The sequence below is a fragment of the Vanessa tameamea genome, chromosome 3 (assembly GCF_037043105.1).
Source record: "Vanessa tameamea isolate UH-Manoa-2023 chromosome 3, ilVanTame1 primary haplotype, whole genome shotgun sequence".
NCBI classification, from domain to species: Eukaryota; Metazoa; Arthropoda; class Insecta; order Lepidoptera; family Nymphalidae; genus Vanessa; species Vanessa tameamea.
In genome coordinates this window covers 3846609-3867785 of record NC_087311.1, presented here as the reverse complement: position 1 = coordinate 3867785, position 21177 = coordinate 3846609, and the positions used below count along the sequence as shown (strand labels likewise).

At 31.5% G+C, this 21177-nt stretch overlaps 3 protein-coding genes across 3 annotated transcripts in view; 2 read left to right on the top strand and 1 right to left on the bottom strand.

Annotated features, from left to right (window-relative positions):
• On the bottom strand, positions 1-4351 carry LOC113397242 (cytochrome P450 CYP12A2-like). Its single transcript, XM_026635515.2, has 10 exons — positions 4106-4351; positions 3671-3798; positions 2373-2509; positions 2172-2290; positions 1614-1730; positions 1241-1519; positions 1000-1156; positions 686-898; positions 446-617; positions 1-211 (listed from the first exon to the last, which is right to left on the bottom strand). Exons 1-10 carry the CDS (start codon positions 4162-4164, stop codon positions 57-59), a joined length of 1536 nt encoding a protein of 511 aa, XP_026491300.2. The 5' UTR covers positions 4165-4351; the 3' UTR covers positions 1-56.
• Positions 1-21177, top strand: part of LOC113397339 (dehydrodolichyl diphosphate synthase complex subunit DHDDS) — a 412132-nt gene that overhangs the window by 336224 nt on the left and 54731 nt on the right. The window lies entirely within an intron of this gene.
• LOC113397343 (mitochondrial import inner membrane translocase subunit Tim8) overlaps positions 1-21177 on the top strand; it is a 312742-nt gene that overhangs the window by 241822 nt on the left and 49743 nt on the right. The window lies entirely within an intron of this gene.

Genomic DNA, 21177 nt, shown 5'->3' with positions numbered 1-21177 from the left:
ACTCAGTATGTATCTTGTATCCTATTCAGCACTAACTAAGACGCTATTAAAATATACTACTTAACATCCTTAAACACAAAGTTGAAGGGTTCCGTGATGTAATTGAGAGTACTAGGCTTAACCTTCAGAGGTGGTCCAAACCATTCCACGTGGAAGTTCTCTATGACCTTAGCGAGGAATATTTCTATTTCCAATTCAGCTATCCGACGACCTGTAACATAAAGAATAAGTAATATATGGAAAGAAGTCAGTAACAACATATATTAGTATGAAAAATACATCTAAATATTTGTAAAGTTGAACGTTAGAAGGAGCGTAAAATAATTTTATATCTAATTATATAATTAAAATAGACATAAAACGATATGTGAACAAAATTAAAAATTCATAAAATGTATAAACGTTAAACAGAACATCTTAGGAAGCAATGAAAACGCTAATTTACCAATACAACTGCGAGCTCCAAATCCGAATGGGCTGAATGCAAAAGGATGTGCATTGCTGTGATGCAACGGGTCAGTTTTTTCGGTAATCCATCTTTCTGGTATATATTCCTTTGCTCTCGGGAATTGCTCTTCCATTGACGATAAAAATTGATGACCAAACGATACATGCATCTGAAATTATAGGTGAATGGCTTAATTCCACTGAATATTTAAAGTGATAAAAAATATCTTGTACTTACATCTTTGGGTATTCTGTAGCCTAAAATATCGTATTCTTTTGTTGTTTGCCTCATGTTACCCGCAACCACCGGGAGCATCCTCATCGACTCTTTTATACACGCTTTTAAGTATGATCGCTCCTCTTTTCCGGACATGATTTCTTTCCTTAATTTTATTTGCTTTTCTGGGTTTGTACCCAGTAAGTAAAGAGTCGCTGTCATGGTGTTGGCCGCCTAAAACAGTTCAGTGTTTATAATTTGAAATTGCATATTCATTGCATGCATTTGGGCATACTGTTTTTGAATATGTTATTTTATTAATTACAATAACTTACCGTGTCGACACCAGCAAACAACATGTCACTAGCCATGGTTACGGCTGTGTTTTCGTCAATTTCCAGTAGTTTTTCCAAAATGCCTTTTTCTTCGTTCAAGTTTTTGTCTTTAGTTTCAAGTTGTTTTATCGCTTTTCCAATAAAAAATTTACTGAGTCTAAAGGGCGAATAAACCATTAAATAATTTATTCTATTAATTCATAAATATGTTACGAGAAAACCATTAAAGAAAGATACATACTCTACTTGTGTTTCATACATGTTCATTGCCTTTTTAAAGGTTGGGGTTGAAATGTATCTCCAGAGGCTTGGCTTAAAATCAATTTCTTCCGCTGTTTTAAATATGTCATGTATTGTCTGTATTAACTTCCTTTCCGGAGAATTTTCTGGGAGACTACGATCAAGGCAATTAAGACGACCCCCAAGTGCTACTAAAGCAATGGATTCCAAAGCCCACAAATTCATCTCCTCATCGAATTTCCCTTCCAACATATTTTTTTCGTTACGTATAAGCTTCATTCTAAAAAGTTTATAAATTAACTAGATTTGCTACTTTTAATGAGATGTAGAGCAGTAATATTATTTCGTAAAAATTCAATGAAACGGTGTTATACCTTTTAATCATATCTTCAGCAACTTCAATTAAGCTATTTCTATACAGTTTAATAGTTTTAGTTTGTAGCATAATAGGGTTGACAGTTGATCGGAACTTCTTCCACGGTTCAAGTTGTCTAAAATTTGCAAAATAACTATTATATGTCGTATAAAATTTTTACCAATTTAATAACAGTTAAGCATAAAAAAAAAAATTGCCGAGATGGCCCAGTGGTTAGAACGCGTGCATCTTAACCGATGATTTCGGGTTCAAACCCAGGCAGGCACCACTGAATTTACATGTGCTTAATTTGTTTATAATTCATCTCGTGCTCGGCGGTGAAGGATAACATCGTGAGGAAACCTACATGTGTCTAATTTCAACGAAATTCTGCCACATGTGTATTCCACCAACCCGCATTGGAGCAGCGTGGTGGAATACGCTCCATACCTTCTCCTCAACGGGAGAGGAGGCCTTAGCCCAGCAGTGGGAAATTTACAGGCTGATTATGTTTTATTTTTATTAAGCATAAAAATTATTTTATCATAAAAGGACATAAAAAAATATACTGACTCACTCAGTGATTAGACCTGTTGATTCATTTTGATCACGTTCGCTTTTCTTATAGTTCTTCCTGAAATATTCCAAACTTTGAAAACCGATTCGAATCGGCATCCAATTCTCATTACGAAGTATCTGAAATTTGTATTTTATTTCATATAGTCTTTGTGGTACCTGCCAGTCACATAACTATTTGATATGTTAGAAAAAGTCTTACTTGAGACGAAGCTTCAGCGTCGAACAAAAAAATTATACTGGGCGAACCAAATGCACCATCCAGTCTAACAATCGGTCCAAAAAGCTGGTACAACTTTTCGGATAAGCCCATATTACTTTCAATTGTATGTAGTGAGCCTAAAAATATTGACTCTTAGTATATTTTTTGCCGAAGAAAGACCACAGTGGCGTGCATTTGGAGAGGCCTATGTCCAGCAGTGGACAATTGTGGGCTGATGATGATGATGATGTATATTTTTATATTAAGAGTGATTGGTCCAGTGGTGAAAACGTGTCAATCTTAATCGTTTAACTGCAATGACATTCCATGCACTGGTGCAGCGTGGTGGAATAAATTGTTGACAAGAGTTGACCTTATCCCAGCAGTAGAACATTTAACGGCTGTTACTTTAAATGGCATTAAATATTTAGATATGTTTCGATGTCTTTACAGTAAACGATCTGTTTAATCCATCCAAGTTACTCATAAAACTTGGTTGAAGTTATTATTACTTTTAAATTAACTTTACAAAACGAATAATTCGATATCAGTTATCCTATTAAAAGTTATGAGGTTGACTTCTAAAACAAACAAGACATGTTATCTACTAAGTATGTAATTGACCATTAACTATGTCTTTCCAAATATATTAAAAATAAATTAAATTTTCATGAAATAAATTCAACATTGGTTGAACTGATTCTTTCACGAAGATTTGTGGAAATTCAAAACTCACCGTAGTAAACAATCATTAAGAAAGCGTCGACATTAACAGAAAGTGATATCCTTTAATGCATCACTATAATATCAAAATAGCCCATCGCTCTAAGTCGACATCGAGTTAATCATTGACATTAGTGACTTTTGCCATGAGTGAGATTGGGATTTGAATTTACATCTTACACAACAGCGTATAGTACTGCCAATGTGAGAGATTTCAAAGGATGAAACAAATATTATCTTAAATTCTTTTTTAAGAAAATTTCAAATTTAAAGTTTTAGAAAAGTTAAGATAAACATCTACGAACAAGTCTTGCAGGTAAAATCGTCTCGTACGCCGTCACGGCAAAGGGCATGACGATGAAGGGCATCTTGTGCCGTTTGCCGTTATCGTTATCTTACGTTGTCTGCGTAGGTAAATACACTACTCCTATTATCTATTGTTATCATAATAAATATATATTTTTACACCATATTTATTTATTGGTTTTCTTTAATTATAACTATTTAAATAACTATCGATTTCGTTGTTTCACATCTACCGAACATTCACGTAATGTCGGATACAATAAACATACCTCCAGGAAGAAAATGATGTATTTGTCCAATTAGAGGTAAAGAAGAAGGGCCAGGTATCTCTCGCCATGACTTCAGTTCCTGACAATTCTCATTACTATTAACGGCTGAACTGCTTACGGTCACTGACCTTTAAAATATATTTAGAGGCATGAATTTTAACAAACACGAATAATTAGATAATAAACTAATAAGAAATAATTAAACAAGGTAAATTTGTTGTTTGATAATACTCATTCGATAACAAGTAAAAAATTAATCGGCGATTAATTTTGTTATCTAGATAATTTAGAGCTAATTTTAAATTATATGACTTTAAACCAAATTAATATTATAATTTTCAATAACTTCTAAAATTTAAAACATAACGAATATTTATCTTAACCAAAAAATATATGATACAAATATAACAAGAAGATTTATTAAATTCAACTTACCTTACGAATTGTTTATTTAACACGGCCAAATTTATGGCCGATTTCCTAAATGATTGCATATTTTACACAAATTATAAAATTATACTACAATTAACTATATCTGCACTGCCTTCAAACTAATCAGTGGAATTGACTTACACTAAGCGCAACACTATATGAAATCTTTATCACTTATTATCTTTTAAATCATGAAATATCAACATATCCACGCAAAATATGGACGTCTAATGATACGAACAGCGGGACGACGCCTACTAAGCGATTATTATTGTTTTTGACCTTGATCGTCAATTCATACCGAAATAGTTACTATGCTTGTCTGCTTGACCATTCTATACCACTGTGATAATATTACTAACGTGCGTGATCAAACGTGTAACACGCAAATAGTATTTTTTATGTTATTACCACAGAAGTCTACGTTTAATATTTATAAACAAGGAGTATTATTATGTACAAAATTATAAAAATAAAACGTATATTTTAAACGTGTAGTTAGTATTAAATGTAAATACATACGTTTGTAATTGTTGTATGTAAAAAAAGCAAAAAACGCTTAAAGACATATATATTTTTAACGACTTCAAAAGTGAAGGTGGTAGGTTCCCAATTTTTTATTTATAAAGATACATTTTTTTTTATAAAGATTATTTATATGTTGGATTTAGTTTAGCTCCAAGGTGGTCTCATTTAAAATTATTTAATATTGGACAAGATAAATTTTCTATCAGTACCATGAGAGTTTTTTATTAAGTCTATGTATAAATATTATAACTTATAACTATTCCGTTCAACTATTTATCTGTTTGAATTATGTAAAGTACTAACATTCTTATTGTATTTATAATATATTCGAATATTATTTGCTCAAATTTTTACCAAGGTCATTTTTTATTGTAGGCACCAGTTATCCGACGATGAATTTTTTTCGTTGTACATATTTTGGAGACGATCACATCTTCTTAAATATTCATTCCAATGTTAATATAAAGTTTTTTATTACATTGTATCAGATATATAGCTATTAATATAGTTGTTATGTATTGTTATATAATGTATCTCAGTTTAGCCAGTGCAAACGTGTAAGCGTAACAAACTAATAATTAAAACACCATCAAACTGTCAAAAGAAATATTTATACAAGTTTGAAATTTAATTATTTCATTACTCATCTTATTTGATTTCATGATTAGTTTCGGGACATATATTAGAATGTATAGAGCAACCCTTTTTCAAACTTTAGGTTCGTAAGAGACGACAGCTCTACCATTCGTATGGTTTCGAGGAACCAATCCACCACAACCCACATCAATGTTGGATATACGGCAGACTGCCGGTCGTGATGTTCAGCTAAATAAGATAGGATAATAGCAAGCGAATAATCAACGATAAAATTATACGTTAACAGAAATATCTGTTTGTTAATAAAAAAAATATATAAATATATTTGTTTGTAAATATTCGTCAGTTCTGTGTTTCGTGACGTTTTTAGGATCGTACACTTGGAGACCAAAAAAAAAACAATCTTTTTTTGTAAAGTAAAATGTATTTTTATTGCTATTATAGCAGTAATTGTCAATGTATGAGTAGATATGTATTTGGGCGATTCTTGATATTCTATCTCTGAGGGGGTGAAATAAGGGATGTAAGTTTTTATGGAAGTTCGTCATTTTTTAAATTAAAAACATGAAACTATTTTTTAGGGATACTGATTAAAAATGAGTAGATACGTATTTAAGCGTTTCTTGATATTTTACGCCTAAAATATCAAGAAAAAAAGACCGATTAAAAATGAGTTGATACGCATTTAAGCGTTTTTGGATATTCTACTCTAAGAGCTAAAATACACACCAATGTGTTTTACATTAACGTAATATTTTAAGTTAATTTGTATATTATTTGTGTTGTTATATGTATTCATATTCTACGCGAGCAAAGCCGCGGGTAACAGCTAGTTTAATTATATAAAATTATGATTATGTATGCAACAATTGACGTAAACAATAATCTGTTATCAATACAGTTGGCCCATCCGGTGGATAATCTTCTTTCATACTATATTATACTATACATTCGTTCTGAAATATTTTAGGCATTGAAATCCGAAACGAACTGACAACGTATTTTCACTCCGAAGTATCTAAAGGAAAACTTTATTATATAATATAACTTCTGAAACGTAGCCTAATATCAATTTACCAATAGGAATAATACTCACAAGGGATATAGTTTCTTCGCCGTACAATGTGATCATTGGACGTGAAGCGAAGAAGCCTTGAAATATGACAATTGGCCTTGTCTTGGCTTCGCTTAGACTACCACTGCGCTTTGATAAGACTCCTAGAAACCATAGAAATATACTCCTAACAGCTCTGCTATATAATGTACTACTGTGCTGTATAATGTGCTAAAAACTGTTCTTGATTTATATAGCTTTATTTATACAATAATTTTCCAATTCCAAAAATTTTGGTGAGATTACAACCCCCTATCTTACCCCGCGAGGCAATTGGATTGATCTTGTGCTCTGATCTTGAACTTGGAATGTCATGGTTGTGGTCTTATACAAACACTTTAACCCCTGGACATACCGACAGTCAATTAGGCATATCTGCATGGATTCCAAAAAAGCCTATGTCTCATTGGTATCGGTGGCTTTTTCATAGTCCACAAAATCTTCTAGCTGTAGAGGCATATTATATTCCTCGGTCTTCTGTATTATTTGCCTAAGTGCATGTATTTGGTCCATAAACCTTACCGTACCGTACCGTAGTACAGAAGCCTTTTCAATAGCTCACCGGCTTAAATTCATCAGTATTTGGTGGTTGGTACATTTTTACAAAAGAGCTGTATTAACCTTTTTGAAAAATAGTACAAAATCACCTCCGCTCCATACCTTTGGTGTAATACTATTGTGGAGAACGGAATAAGAGATGTTTTCCATATAGATGTCCAAAAACCCACAATAGCGCGTTTTTTAAAACATTTTCTGCCTCGCTCGAACAGTCTGGACAGCTGTCGCCGGCGGTTTTTCCGAACCGATACGACTTCCTACAGAACCTTCAACAACAGAACGTACTCTCAGCAGCAGGGATTAATCCAAACAATGTTCAACAGGACAATTGATCAGCAGGATGCACCACGGGCAGGTGAAGTTGACGGTAGAGACCCTCAAATCATCGTTGAAAAAAAAAGTTTACTTCATGTTTGTTTAATTTTTATTATTATGTTTCAACAATGAACACTTATTTCGTTGATTAAGTATAAATTTAGAATCATATTATACTTACTAAAAGTTGCTAAGTCATCCAAAGACGTAAACAACGACTGGCAGCATTTAAATGTTGATGATAATTATATATTCGTCTTAGTTCCAAGCACCGGTTTATCATAGATATGATAAGATTTATAACATCATACTTTTATCTTATTTATTTATCGTATGAGATAAGAACCCTTCAAATAATAATATATTATTTATATTATAAATGTCTATTTGAGCAAAAAATTACACAGACATCATAGGACATAATTTACTACTAATATTAAATAAACTTGAAATAAATAAGTATATATATATTAAATTTATGAGTGTAATATAGTATAATTTATAAACAGTTATGATCGAATAATTATAAAAGGTGAATCGTAACCAAAGATTGATTTTTACGCTTAATTAGTGTTTATATTTAATTTCATCCGGAGTGGCGAAGAAAAACATCGTGGTGTAACCCGCATTGCTGCAGCGTCATGTAATAAGCTAAAAAACTCATGAGGAAAGAAGTCTTGACCTAAGACTATTTTTAAATTAATAAAATTTTAAAATTCAAAATTAATCACACACTGTATCATTTAAATGGTATTAAGCTAGTACTAATTTTTTTTTAGTGTATATGTTTCGGGTTCATGAAAATAGAACTAATGCTATTCATTTCGAATTGTTTTTTATATTTTGTATATTTTTTAAAGATTATCAGAGCTTCTTACGTAGACATGATTGAAAACAGAATTTTCGGTATGAGCAATTTCCAAGCGAACATTGTATAAACGTAAACGTTATGTAAACGTAAATGTATAAATAAATTTATAGAAAAAACAAAACATTTTTCGCAGAATACGAGATTAATTAGAGTCAAAATTTCAACCATTATTATATGATATTCAATTAGATGAATCTTGTGATTTTTCCGCATAGAAACATAGCCGACTATTGCTAAAATAACTACCTGAGCAACCAAAACTTTGACAATAAATACATAATGATAATGATATAATTTACTCTTTACTTTACGGTATCTACTATGATATAAATTTTAATGTTATATATAAAACAATTATTGTTCAAAAATAACTTTATAGTTTTTTACGTTTTAATTACATTTCATCCCATTGAAAAGTGACTTCGAATACTTAATGTGAACATGTGACTTATTGGAACAAACTCTCCACGAAGGTATTTAATAATATAACAAAAACACATATAAATTCACGACCATAGCGAATGCAATTGAACATCATTAGCAGCGCTTTTTATAAGTGCGACTCACCGAGCGAAGTAATCAGCAGGTAATTTTCAAGTGTTATTTAGACGTCTATTATTTGTTTACGTTTCTTGTGAACACTTAACGTTCGCTTATATTTTTGTTCTAACGAAGACCAATTATATTCGTTCTAGAATAATATGATACAAGAAATTACGGTCACGTGTAATTTAATTATGACCAGAAATTATCCATCAACGTTAGGTAGCTTATTTGTTATAAGAATAAAACAAACAACACATGAACAAATAGAACAAACAAAAAGAATAGAATAGGCAATAAGAAAATGAGCCGAGATGGTCCTGTGGTTAGAACGCGTGCATCTTAACCGATAATTGCGGATTCAAACCCAGCCGAGCACCACTGAGTTTTCATGTGTTTAATATGTGTTTATAATTCATCTCGTGCTCGGCGGTGAAGGAAAACATCGTAAGGAAACCTGCATGTGGCTAATTTCAACGAAATTCTGCCACATGCAGGTTCTCCTCAAAGGGAAAGGAGGCCTTAGCCCAGCCGAGGGAAATTTACAGGCTGTTAATGTAATGTAATGTAAAAATAAGAAAATGATATTTATTTCACAATTTGAACTAACATTACTGTTTGAAACGTTATTTATTATATATTACATTATATTTGTTGCCCGCGGCTTCGCTCAAGTTGTAGGGGTCGTCGGCTGTTAGGTATAATAAAACAGCCGAAGCTTACTTTATACCAAATTTCTTCAAATTCGATTCAATAGATTAGCCGAGAAAGCGTTAAATTTTCGTATAAGCGTCAATATGATCATATAAGAAATCTACTTTTGCTTATAAGCAGAATCCCACTCGAATAAATTTTCACTAACTCGATTCACCTACGTCGACCCTAGATGGTTACTGTCCGTCGTTCACGACACACAACCTCGTATCGCTCTCACCATTATGCCTGCGTTCTCCCTATGACGTGCCCCATAGAGTGCCATTAAGAGCTACACACTAGCGTAGCGTACATTGCGTAGGAGGCTGCTGCTGCTGCTGCCCGAAGCCCTACTTTCGGGCCAAACCAGACAAACCCAGTTAGCTCATTTGGACCTGCACATACTTTCTCAAAGAAGAGGACAAGTGGTCGGTATGCCGAGTTAAAGCGGACGACCTTCCTTGGGCAAAAAACACAATCGCTCCTTTTTCTATGACATCAGGTACTGACCGCAGGAAATAATTCGAACTAGATATTCCAAGACGTCGCAGAGAATACGGCCGGACATGACGTAGTGTTTTTGATCCTCAAACGGTCAAGGGTCGAGTCCACCCATAATTGTTCATCGAAGAGAAATAATTTCTTAGCTGAACCCTGAACCTTGTAAAACGTGTAAATTGTCACTACCCAAATTTTAGCTTAAATTCTTGTCATTTTAACAGAATAAAAGATAATAAAACGAAAGTTTCCAGGTTTTGGTATTTTAACACAGGTCTCTTTTTAATTTAACGCTCGCAGTCATTGTGATTGCTGAAAATTTGGTAACAATTGTTATACAAATGAGTCGGAAGTTGGAAATATTTTATTTTCAATGTATTCGGAAAAAACTCTGTGATCTACGAGGTATTTTGGCGTACGATGCAAAAACTGTAATTTAAGTTAAGTGGAAATGTTTGTCTTAAATAGTTCAACAATAAAGTCCTTGGCAGTGCATGTATATCTATCTTTTATTCTTATTTAAATTAATATTTTTATCTTGTAATATTTAAAGCACTTTCTCTTTTACAATACGTAATTTGGGTGAATATTTAAAAGGCTACAACGGTGAGAAAGTGAGTGCGCTTTAGCGGTTACAAAAATATTTACTTTTGTTCACCGAATTTACATTACAATGAAATAATAATAGATTTTAAATAAATTTATGTACAATTTAATATATATATATGAACATATGCATACATATATGTATTTTATAATTAAATATAATCTATGTATCAAATTAAACTAAATGCTCGCGAAGCATACAGCATTAAAGTGCAAGACAGTATTGTTTTAAGATAGTTTTAAATGAAGCACCTTATTACAACATTAAGAGAGTTGCACAGACGAACAACTTGAACGGTAAAGGAATATTAGTATATAAAATATGAAGTCGAATGAGGAGGAATTTCTAAAAGTAAATTATCTTCAGATAATTCTCCACGGTCACACGCTCCTAAAAATAGATATACCTATATAGAAACACGCTCCTAATATCTATATAAAAATAGAAATGATAAAAAAGTATTGACTATATAGCAGATGGAGAATATGAGTATTCCTGCGAGAGCGAATTGGGAGCCACTGAAGCAATTTACGAAAGTCGGCGATATGATCATATTTTGTTTGAAATGTCACTAGTTAAAGCACAGAAATAAATATATCACAAAAAAGTACAGCAATAATATGGCTGTAGACATTATGCCTATACGTTTTCATGCTTAAAAAAACGTGACGTGCAAAAAACACCTAGTATACGTAAATCATCCCCGTCGCCCGACCTCCCGTTTGACATGCCATTACATCACGCACCACGAGACAGATGAATATGAACATACGTATATAACCCGAATTGAAATACGACAAAACGTGAATATCAATAGAGTTATATGAAAATTATGTATGTTTGAACTGTTGCTCTCAAACAGAGAAACTCTAGTTACTATTGTTGCAGCTGCAGATGCAAAAAAAGGCAATATACTTATAATACTTTTATTAATTTAAATTACAATTAAAATATTTATTTAAATTACATAACTAAAGAAAGGTGATTCCCTACTGAAGTGAAGTAAGAGAATGGTGTCCACGGTCGGGGCCGGCGATGGGTGGTCGCATTCCGTTGACTCCAATACTTTTTATTATTAAAATATATCGAGTTATTTATCTTCATGTACAGTAAAGTTGAAGGCACACCGATACCGTGGTGTTAGGCTACTGTAACACAAACAAAATTATAAAGAAAAGTACTATAATTATGTCCACCTTCTTAGTATATGCCGCACTCATAAAATCAATGGATTGCTAAGGCCTATGATTAATTGATGACGTAGTTAAGTCCTCCTTTAAACCCGTCAGTATTCATTCAAATGGTCGCTATGTACGAAGATGAACATAAAAACTAAGAGTAAGATTTTTAATCTCTGAGATTTTTAAAATAAATATAAAATAATTTGTTTTTTAAGATTTTGACTGCTCTTTCTTTATATTTAGTGATTAAAATCCTATTTGACGATGACAGTCATTGATTCAATCTAAAATGTCTCAAAAGTAATAAATTTTCGCAGCTCTCGGAAACAATTGGGAGAGAACTGAAATGGGGTGAGAAACATTAAATTAAATTTGTCTATAGTGACCAAAATGAAATTGCTGTGATTGGGACGATAGCTATTTAATTTCCCAACCATATCGAAATATGTAAATGTATACGTTATATTATCACAAAGGTACATAATAAAGTCACTACGTTTTTACATAAAATTTTATTTTTTATAAGAAACAATATCATCCTAACATGCTTTGATTAAATTTTAAAATTACAATGTCAACTAAATTAGTTTAACCTTTGATACTTTTTTATTTAGGTATTGAATTATAATAATATAAACCAACATTTATTTTGAATATTATTTAATATTATGTATTACAATAATAAGATAAAAATAGGAAATTCAAAAGATACCTTAAATAAAACTGTAGGACTGACATCATAATTACAACATACGAATGTCGATGTCCAAAGGGCAAAGACTCTTTCTTAGTAAGTCAAACAAATTAATTTCGTATTATATATAGTGCGAGAGCGGGCAAGCATACATACATATATGTATGGCGCTCATCCGTCGTGCTCTTACGTCGCGTCTTTGTTATTAATAGAAAAAAAAACTAATAATTAATTTGCGATTCAATTTCTAAAATATTTTCAACTTTAATGTATAATTTTTAATAGACTAATTTTTTTTAGTGTATTCATATTGTATTAGAAAACTGACACATTTTTAAATAAATGTTTTCGATGCGACAAGCAAGCGTCATTTTATGATCTAGAAGAACTGCAAGTAAGATTTTAAATGAAACAAGAAAATGCTGCTCAAGCTGTAGTCTGATCACTGCTGATCCGAAGTGGACCTCACTGCTATCTCTGTCCAGTCACTAGACATTTATACTATCTCCGATATCAACAACGGCACAGACGTTTTGAAAGCAACAAAACAAAACACAAATCGAACATTCAGAGCGCCTAAAATTATTTTGCCGCAAACAATACACCAATAAATATATATTATGGTGAAAAAACGTCAAACTCGACTTAGGCTTGCGAGGTAATTTTCTATGAGCCTTCATTATTGTCGATGTTAAAACATTGATCCAGGGAGCAGCAGTGCACAAAAAGAAACTCAAAGAAAAAGTCACCGATGTCTCGGTTGATGCTTTTGAAATATCATCAGGCGCTGAAATTGAAACAGAAACAATACACGTTATTGGGCCTAACCAAGCCTATATATTGAAGCAATAACAAGATGTATTTCGTTGTCTCACAATAAACCCTCAAAACACAACGATGTCCACCATAACTATCCTAAAGCCAACCAGCAGATTTTAGTGATAGTATTTTTTTAATTAAGATGAAAAACATGAAAAAAATCAATACTAAGAATGAGCATTACCTTAAACCAATAAGTAGCATAGTTGATTGCACATTTCAAATAAATATATAATCAAAATATGCAGTATAAAAAAAAAATATTTTATCTTGTACATTATACATATTTTTATGGTATATTTATAGTATTTTTTTATAATTTTTTTCTCCCTCACACTTGTTTCATAATAAAATCTTCACTATATTCTACATATAACTAATACGGGCTTAAGCAGCTATATTACACACCTAACTCCGGATAAAGACCGAGTCCAGCCCTTTGGTCGTTTCTCGTAATCAACCCATCGCGGTATTAGAGTAAGGAAATACCATTGACATATATTCTACGTAAAGTCTATTCCAACCACAAGAGAAAAAAAGCGAAATGGCTCTTGTCCTCCTGTGGGCGAAAACAACATTTGACATTGATTTGACGCGAAATCATTGGTCGGGAGCTCTTATCGTCGTCGTCATATTATAAATAATGATATATTGATATATATATATATATACATGTATCGTTTGGTCATCAATTTTTATCGTCAATGGAAGAGCAATTCCCGAGAGCAAAGGAATATATACCAGAAAGATGGATTACCGAAAAAACTCGGTGCATCATAGAAGTTGTATTGATAAATTAGTGTTTTTATAGCTTATAAAGATATAACATCTTTCCCTCACACTACATGTAATGTAAAGCATACAAGAACAGCTACGGGATAGATAAAGCCTCGATGGCTCAATGACACATTGTACATAAACCGTAGGTTCATTCCTGATCCCTTGGTGTATTATTACAACCACTTTCAATACATTTTACGCTTAAATATGCATAAAGTAACATCAATAATTCCTTGTCAAAGAAAACTGCCCATTTTATTTTTAAAATAATAATTATTACATATGTATCTTTTTTATCCCTTTTTTTTAAATTATATAAATTTGAATAACTATTCAGTGTTTCATATATTTTGGACTTTCTTCAAGTTTATTTTCATGATACAATATCTGTAAATATATTTTATAGTAAATTGAGGGATGTTAATAACAAAATTGTTAAGTTATAGTTAATTTTTATTTATACATATTTAATATTTAAGGAATAAGTTATTTCATTTGAAACACAAATACAAGAAGAAAAAGAAAACTTAAATATATTATATATATAATAATAATATAATATTTGTAGGATACCATTGCGTGAAACATTTAAAGAAATTGGTGTATTAACGACTGCTTTAGAATATATATATATAATTTAAAGATTAATAAATTAAAAAATAATAAAAATAATTTTCCAAAAATGCCTTATTGTAAAGATTACTTGAATAAATTATAATTATTTAAATATCATTCCAATATAAACTTTTTAAGTGAGAACGTTGTATTCAGAACGCAAACCTTTCGTATTGTTTTAGTTACGATATTTTATAAAAATGCCTTTAAACGTTATTCCATTCGGTCGAATGCTTTATTGCTCTAGCGTACGGCTGTAGATTCAGAGATCCTTGGTTCGAAATCTATATCAAATCAATAAAAGTCATCGTATTTTATCAATATAATTAGTAGCCCTGACTCATAAGCAAGTATTAAGAGTGCGAATGTTATACAAGTAAAAAATTGATAATGTATCTTAATTTAACAACCACATATTGGCGTTCATCCATTTAATGATTACATAGTTCAAAGTTTTTTGAGTTTTTCGATTCAATTGGGAATTTTTGGATCATCATTTTACAAGATAAATTAAAGCTTAATCCAGTTCGGAATTTTACCAAGAGTAACCGACAAGAAACAATATTAATAAGTAAGTTTCTCATCAATAAAACATACATGTAATAATCATACAAGTACATTTTTATAATAATATATCCTGTATTGAAATCAACGAAAACTAACTTCAAGCCAAAGCTTCCAAATTTAATATATTATATTTTTTTCTGTACAATATTATATACACAAACGAAAACAACATTTTATAAGAGCTTAAGTGTCGAATATTCACTTGTTTTTTTTTTTCATTTTCTTATTTTACGGTAATTAGCGAACTTATATTAAGTATGCATTTTTTTTTTAAAAACCTAACCTAACTTAACCTATCCTTAAAATATATACTAAAAGTAACAAACAGTACACTTATTTTCGTACCTACAATCGGGCAAAAGGGTAAAGTACCAACTATCAAATAAATGTGTTAAAGAAACTTCTCGAAGCAAACGAAAAAATGGCTCTCATTATAACGAACGATCTATTCAGTGGCGTTGATACGGTAACATTGGAGAATTATGCTCCTCTCAACATCTTTCTTGATGTAACTCGTAAAGTATATTTGTGTTGATAAATACCTTTAATGTTGGCATCACATTTATTTGCGAATGAATAATTGACAGTGCTTATTTATCTAGGACTAGCTGTTGCCCGCGGCTTTGCTCGTGTGGAAGTTGAATATATTTACAAATTAATTTTAAATATTACGTTAATTTAAGACCTCTTTGTATACCACATTGGCATGTATATGTAGCCCCTTAGGGTAGAATATCCAAAAACGCTTAAATACGTATCTAATCATTTTTAATCCCAAAATTAAATTTCATGTTTCTAACTTAAAAATGACGGACTTTCATACAAACTTTCTACCCCTATTTCACCCCCTTAGGAGTAGAATTTCAATAATTCTTTCCTTTATGGGTGGCTTCTCATACACATCAACTTTTAAATAATGATATTGGACCTTATTGTAAGAATTAATATTTTTATTAATTTAACGAAATGGCGGATAAAAGCTACATACTTTCATTTATTCTGCATATTTATTTTTTTAAAGATAATTAAACTTGTAATAGCAACGTACGAGAAGATCGCTTGGCGTAGATTGCTTTATATTATTTGTGACTGTTTTAAGTAATTGAAGCAAACTTTAAAATCAAAGCCTTCATAAAGCAACACTAAAGCCATTTCGGCCTAATAAAATAAACTTATTTAAACTGACATCTTAAGAGAATGAGTTAAACGTGTGGACTGTGGAGTGTTACGTCCAGACTTTACATAGTTTGTAGTGTGTCCAAGACTTAATTACATAGGACAAACCCCACATACTACTTATAAATACTGTTGCTTATAATCGTGAATATTTTTCTAGACTCATGGGTAGCAAATGTAAGCATCACATCAAGACCTTCGTTACAGCAAGCATTTGAACACAGCTAAATTGAGGCTGGGGGTCAGATATGCAGGCGATTTGTGGAGTCTTTTGATAGTAAAATAAAATAAAGCTATTTTTTTTATATTCTAACACAAAAGTAAGAGCGCGTACGAGCGGGTGATTGATTATGAACATTTTAGAATAGTAAAAAATTAATAAATATTTATTTGTAATTTTAAAAAATACAGTTTTCAACACCAAAACGTGTTTTTTTATTAAAATACTAAATCTGTTTTAAATAAAATATTTGTTATTAGGACTCTTCCTTAAATTTTGTTAATCCAATATACTTATAATAATGTAAATAGAACATTTTTTTTTTTAATAAACCATCATATTCGTTATCATTACTCAACCGTATTTGACGTTTAGGTGGGGGATAAAAACTTGATTAGAAGTTTGTTATTATTGAAGTGAAAATTTCCCACCTAAGTTTTAATAAGGGGTGACTGTTTGCATGAAAGTTTGTCATTTTCCAAATCTGAAATACGAAGATTTATATTATATTTTTGAATTTCGTAAATAGAACATAAAAGGATAAAAAATAACATTAACATTATAAACAATCTTATAACACTTAAAATTACCAAGTTAAAAGTTTACATCGCACAAAATATTGTACTGCACAATTTTCATTCAAGCGACTTTAATACATAAATAAAAAAAAAACATTACAAGCTTAATTATTTATTTATTATTTATTGCCTACCGACGCTTAAAACTATATTTGAGTGATGTACTCAATGTAATCTTGCAATAATTCTATAAAAAATATTCAAAACTTCTTTCATAGATTAAATATTAAATATAATATTAATATCATATTCTGGTCAATATAAAACGTTCATAGTTGCCATTTTCCTTTGTACATCGATGTGCTTTATCAGGTTAAAGCCGTTGCGGAATATTGAATTTTCATAGACCCATATTAAAATAGCCTGCCATTTACACGTCCTTGTTACTCTCGCTTTATAATTTGAATAGCTTCACCGATACTGACGTAGAGGCAAGATCAGTAAAGCATATTGCCTCAAATGCACTTTGTATGATGCCAACTCGTTAACATCGCTTACAGTCGATGTATTTGAAAGTAATTGCTTACCATTATGTTTAATTTGTGACAATATTCGTTCCTCTGACGAAATCGAGAAACAATTGTTGTATTTTTAATTTAAAGCACGTTTCTTAAAACAATTTGTGTTGTACCGCTGACCGATTTTGGTAACAGCGACCTATCTAACGTAGACTAGCGAACTGAAAATGATGTGTGCGCGATGTCACAAATACGAAACGTTTAATTCGGTGTTTATAACGTTATCAGTAAGTTAAAATCTCGATTTATTCGCTCAGTAAGTTTGTTAACAAATTACAAGGGAAGTTTATAAACTTATACTTAACTATTTTTTGAATGAACTCAAACCTGTCCCTAGAACGAGAAAGCGTTCAATGAGCATTCGAATTTTAAAAAGGCTTCAACGCTGTTAAATCCAATCATTTGATCTGTCAATACCAAACGAACGAACTCTTAGTAATAATATATATATAGTTGTAATAAAGAATAATAATTGTATCGCTCATTTTAGCTCTATCGTAACATGGTAGGATCTATCAACAATGTCTTGATTTATGGACAATTTATCGCGCGCGGTATTTACTCGTTTTAACAACATTTATGTCTGAATTCTGAACAGCGACGCACCACTTCATTTAAATAAGCTTTGGGCAATGTAAAATTTTTATTCAATAAACTATTTTATAAAATAAATCAAATCAATGTAAAATCATAACAAAACAGAACGATATCAATAAGTAGCATATAAATAAGAAAATTAATAGAATCCCGATGTTTTCTTTCGTGCTGAGTACGAGATGAATTATGAATATAATTAAAGCAAATATATATATTATTTCATCATCATCATCCTCCTGCCCTTATCCCAATTTTACTTGGGGTCGGCGCAGCATGTCTTCTTCTTCCATACTAAAAGTAACATACAGTACACGTTTTGTCGTACCTACAATATATATATTATTTATCAAAGCCAATATTATTATAGTTTTATCTTCTAATATATATTACATAAAACATTTGGTGCTTGGTCGGTTTGAGCCTTGATCTTCGATTAAGGTTCCCTTGTTCTATCCGTAGGGCAAATTAGCCTATTCCACTATTAATATAAATTTTGAATGTGAGATTTTATCAGTAATAAACTCCGCTTACACGAATTCATATACGCAGTTTGTTGAATATGCATAATCAACGCTGAACACGTAGAAGGCTCTGTCAGTAATATTTCAAGCTTCCTAAATTTCCTTTCACGTCAAACTTGGTATATCAAGCCTTTTGTGCGGTAACTACAATAGAAATGTGATACAATATGACACTCTTTCGTTTCAATGGGTACAATAGAAATAAAATGCGATAACCATCTCATAAAACTAGTCCACGCTTAATTTTTATTTTTCATACTTATTCGTCGCCTTAAAAATACCTTTCATAAATCGTATGACGAATAAATATTATAATTATAATTTCGCTTTACTTAACAAACTCTTTATTTTTAACGATATTATTATTTTCGGGTTTAATACGGATTAAATCTTATACTTCTATAAGGGACATAACATTTTTTATTTTACACTAGCAGCCTGTAAATTTCCCACTGCTCACACAAGAGGGCTCATCTACTTAATAGAATAAATTATTTATTTTACATCGAATTCATTAAACTTCAATCATCTTCAAATATCCTGTAATAACAATACAGTAGGTAATAACAAAACGATATTATATATATTGTGTTTAACAACTAGATCAGGGAAAATATTACATACTGCATCTCATCTGCATGCTTGTAGAGACAAGCTGTAGTAACACATACCTGCATTTAGCTTTCTAATTATTAAATTATGCAAAATAAAAAGGTGGAAATACCGCTTTCTCAGTTGTATTTTATATCTCAAATGTTTTAAATCGACGCGAGTTTCAGCGTCTTCGAAGGGAAGAGTCGTCAAAATTCTATCCACATTGGAAATCGCCAAAAGTAGGTGTTCCAGTAGGCCGAAAGATGCATTTTTAGTGAGTTTCAGTCTAGCTCTTATCATTTTTAAGTAGACTGTATTCATTAAATAAGCTACTGATTTTGACAATAAAATTTTAAAAATGTTCCTATTGTATCCACTAATAATACATATCAGCTAAACATAAAGAATTAGTTTTTATTTTTAACAAAATCTATGTTATTTTATATGTAAAATCAAATATTTTATATGAAAAGATCGTTAATTCAATTCAATGTCTTAATTTTCCAGAAATCGTTCGTGATAGTTAGATGTTATCAGTAAATGTAAAAATAATAGCTCGTAAAATGTAGATAAATACAGTACCAGGAAACTGTTTATATAGGGCCTATTAAAAAACCAAAACAATAAAGTTTATTTTTCAAGACCTTTTAGTAAAATTATTTATAATAGTCTAACAACCCTAAGATTAATTAAATAAAAAAATAGCACGAGTGGCTAACCTATACTTCTTTATTTATTTATAATCGAACACAATTACCGTCAGTATATAACTTTAATCAACTACACAAGAATATTGCAATACATAGAGAGTTAATAAGTATATAAGAATAGTAAATATCACGACCGATACGAACAGACTCGAACCTAATCGACCGACAGACAACCGAATATTAAACCCGTTACTAAGCGCTCTGTCATATTTATGTGATTCCGCTCGGTCCAGGTTGAGGAGGGGGTAGTTCTTGTAAGAATAGTTTGAAGATAAATAATATCAAAATATTTTTTCAGAAAATACCGCGTGATCTAATACAAATATGTCCTCAAGGCGTAACGCTAACGTAACAAGATTTGCGGGGAAATTTTATGACATGATCCTACGGCGAATAGTCGGGTGAATCCTCGTCACTTGGTCTAATTGAGAACTAATGAGCTCCGACGTTGTGATCAGTGAAAAATTATTGCTGGACAAACAAAAATCATTAAGAGGACGTAAAAACTATACACAATAATTTTAGTTTCATACTAAATAACAAACGGTAATAATCATACCCAGCCATATAATATTATTGTGTTGCACAGTGCACTATTTTTTTTTATATCCCGGGTAAGCAAATGGTAAGTGGTAGTGGAGTCCAAACGCCAAGCCAACCAGTACAATTAGGAAGAATGAAATGGACTACCTTGCTATACCTGCCTCTTCACGCCTCGTATAATGAAACCCAGGGGATATGAGGAGGTTAACATGTGTGCTGGTAGAGAATTCCATTTTTTGCGGTGCGACAAAGAAAAGTGTTAGTGCAAATTTCTTCGTACGCGGTGGAATTGATATCACGGTTAGGCAGTTATTATGGCATGAAAAAATGCCGCACCTTGATCAAGACCCCGAGTTTCCGTGAGGCTGTTTTGATAACAATCTCGATAGATAAATAACAATCGATAGATAATAATCTCTTAAATAGAGGTTGTAGAGAACGTCAGTGGCAATAATTCAGCAACCCAGCGTGGCAATTTTGCTTTATATCACCAGCGTAGTGCCACAGAAGGAAGGAACAGAGGAAAATTATGACTTTTACACAGTGAAAGCGCATACCTGCGTTTTATTAGCATTAAACTCGACAAGATTATCAGAGCCCAATTTGGCAACGAGTTCAAAGTCCTGTCGAGTTCAACA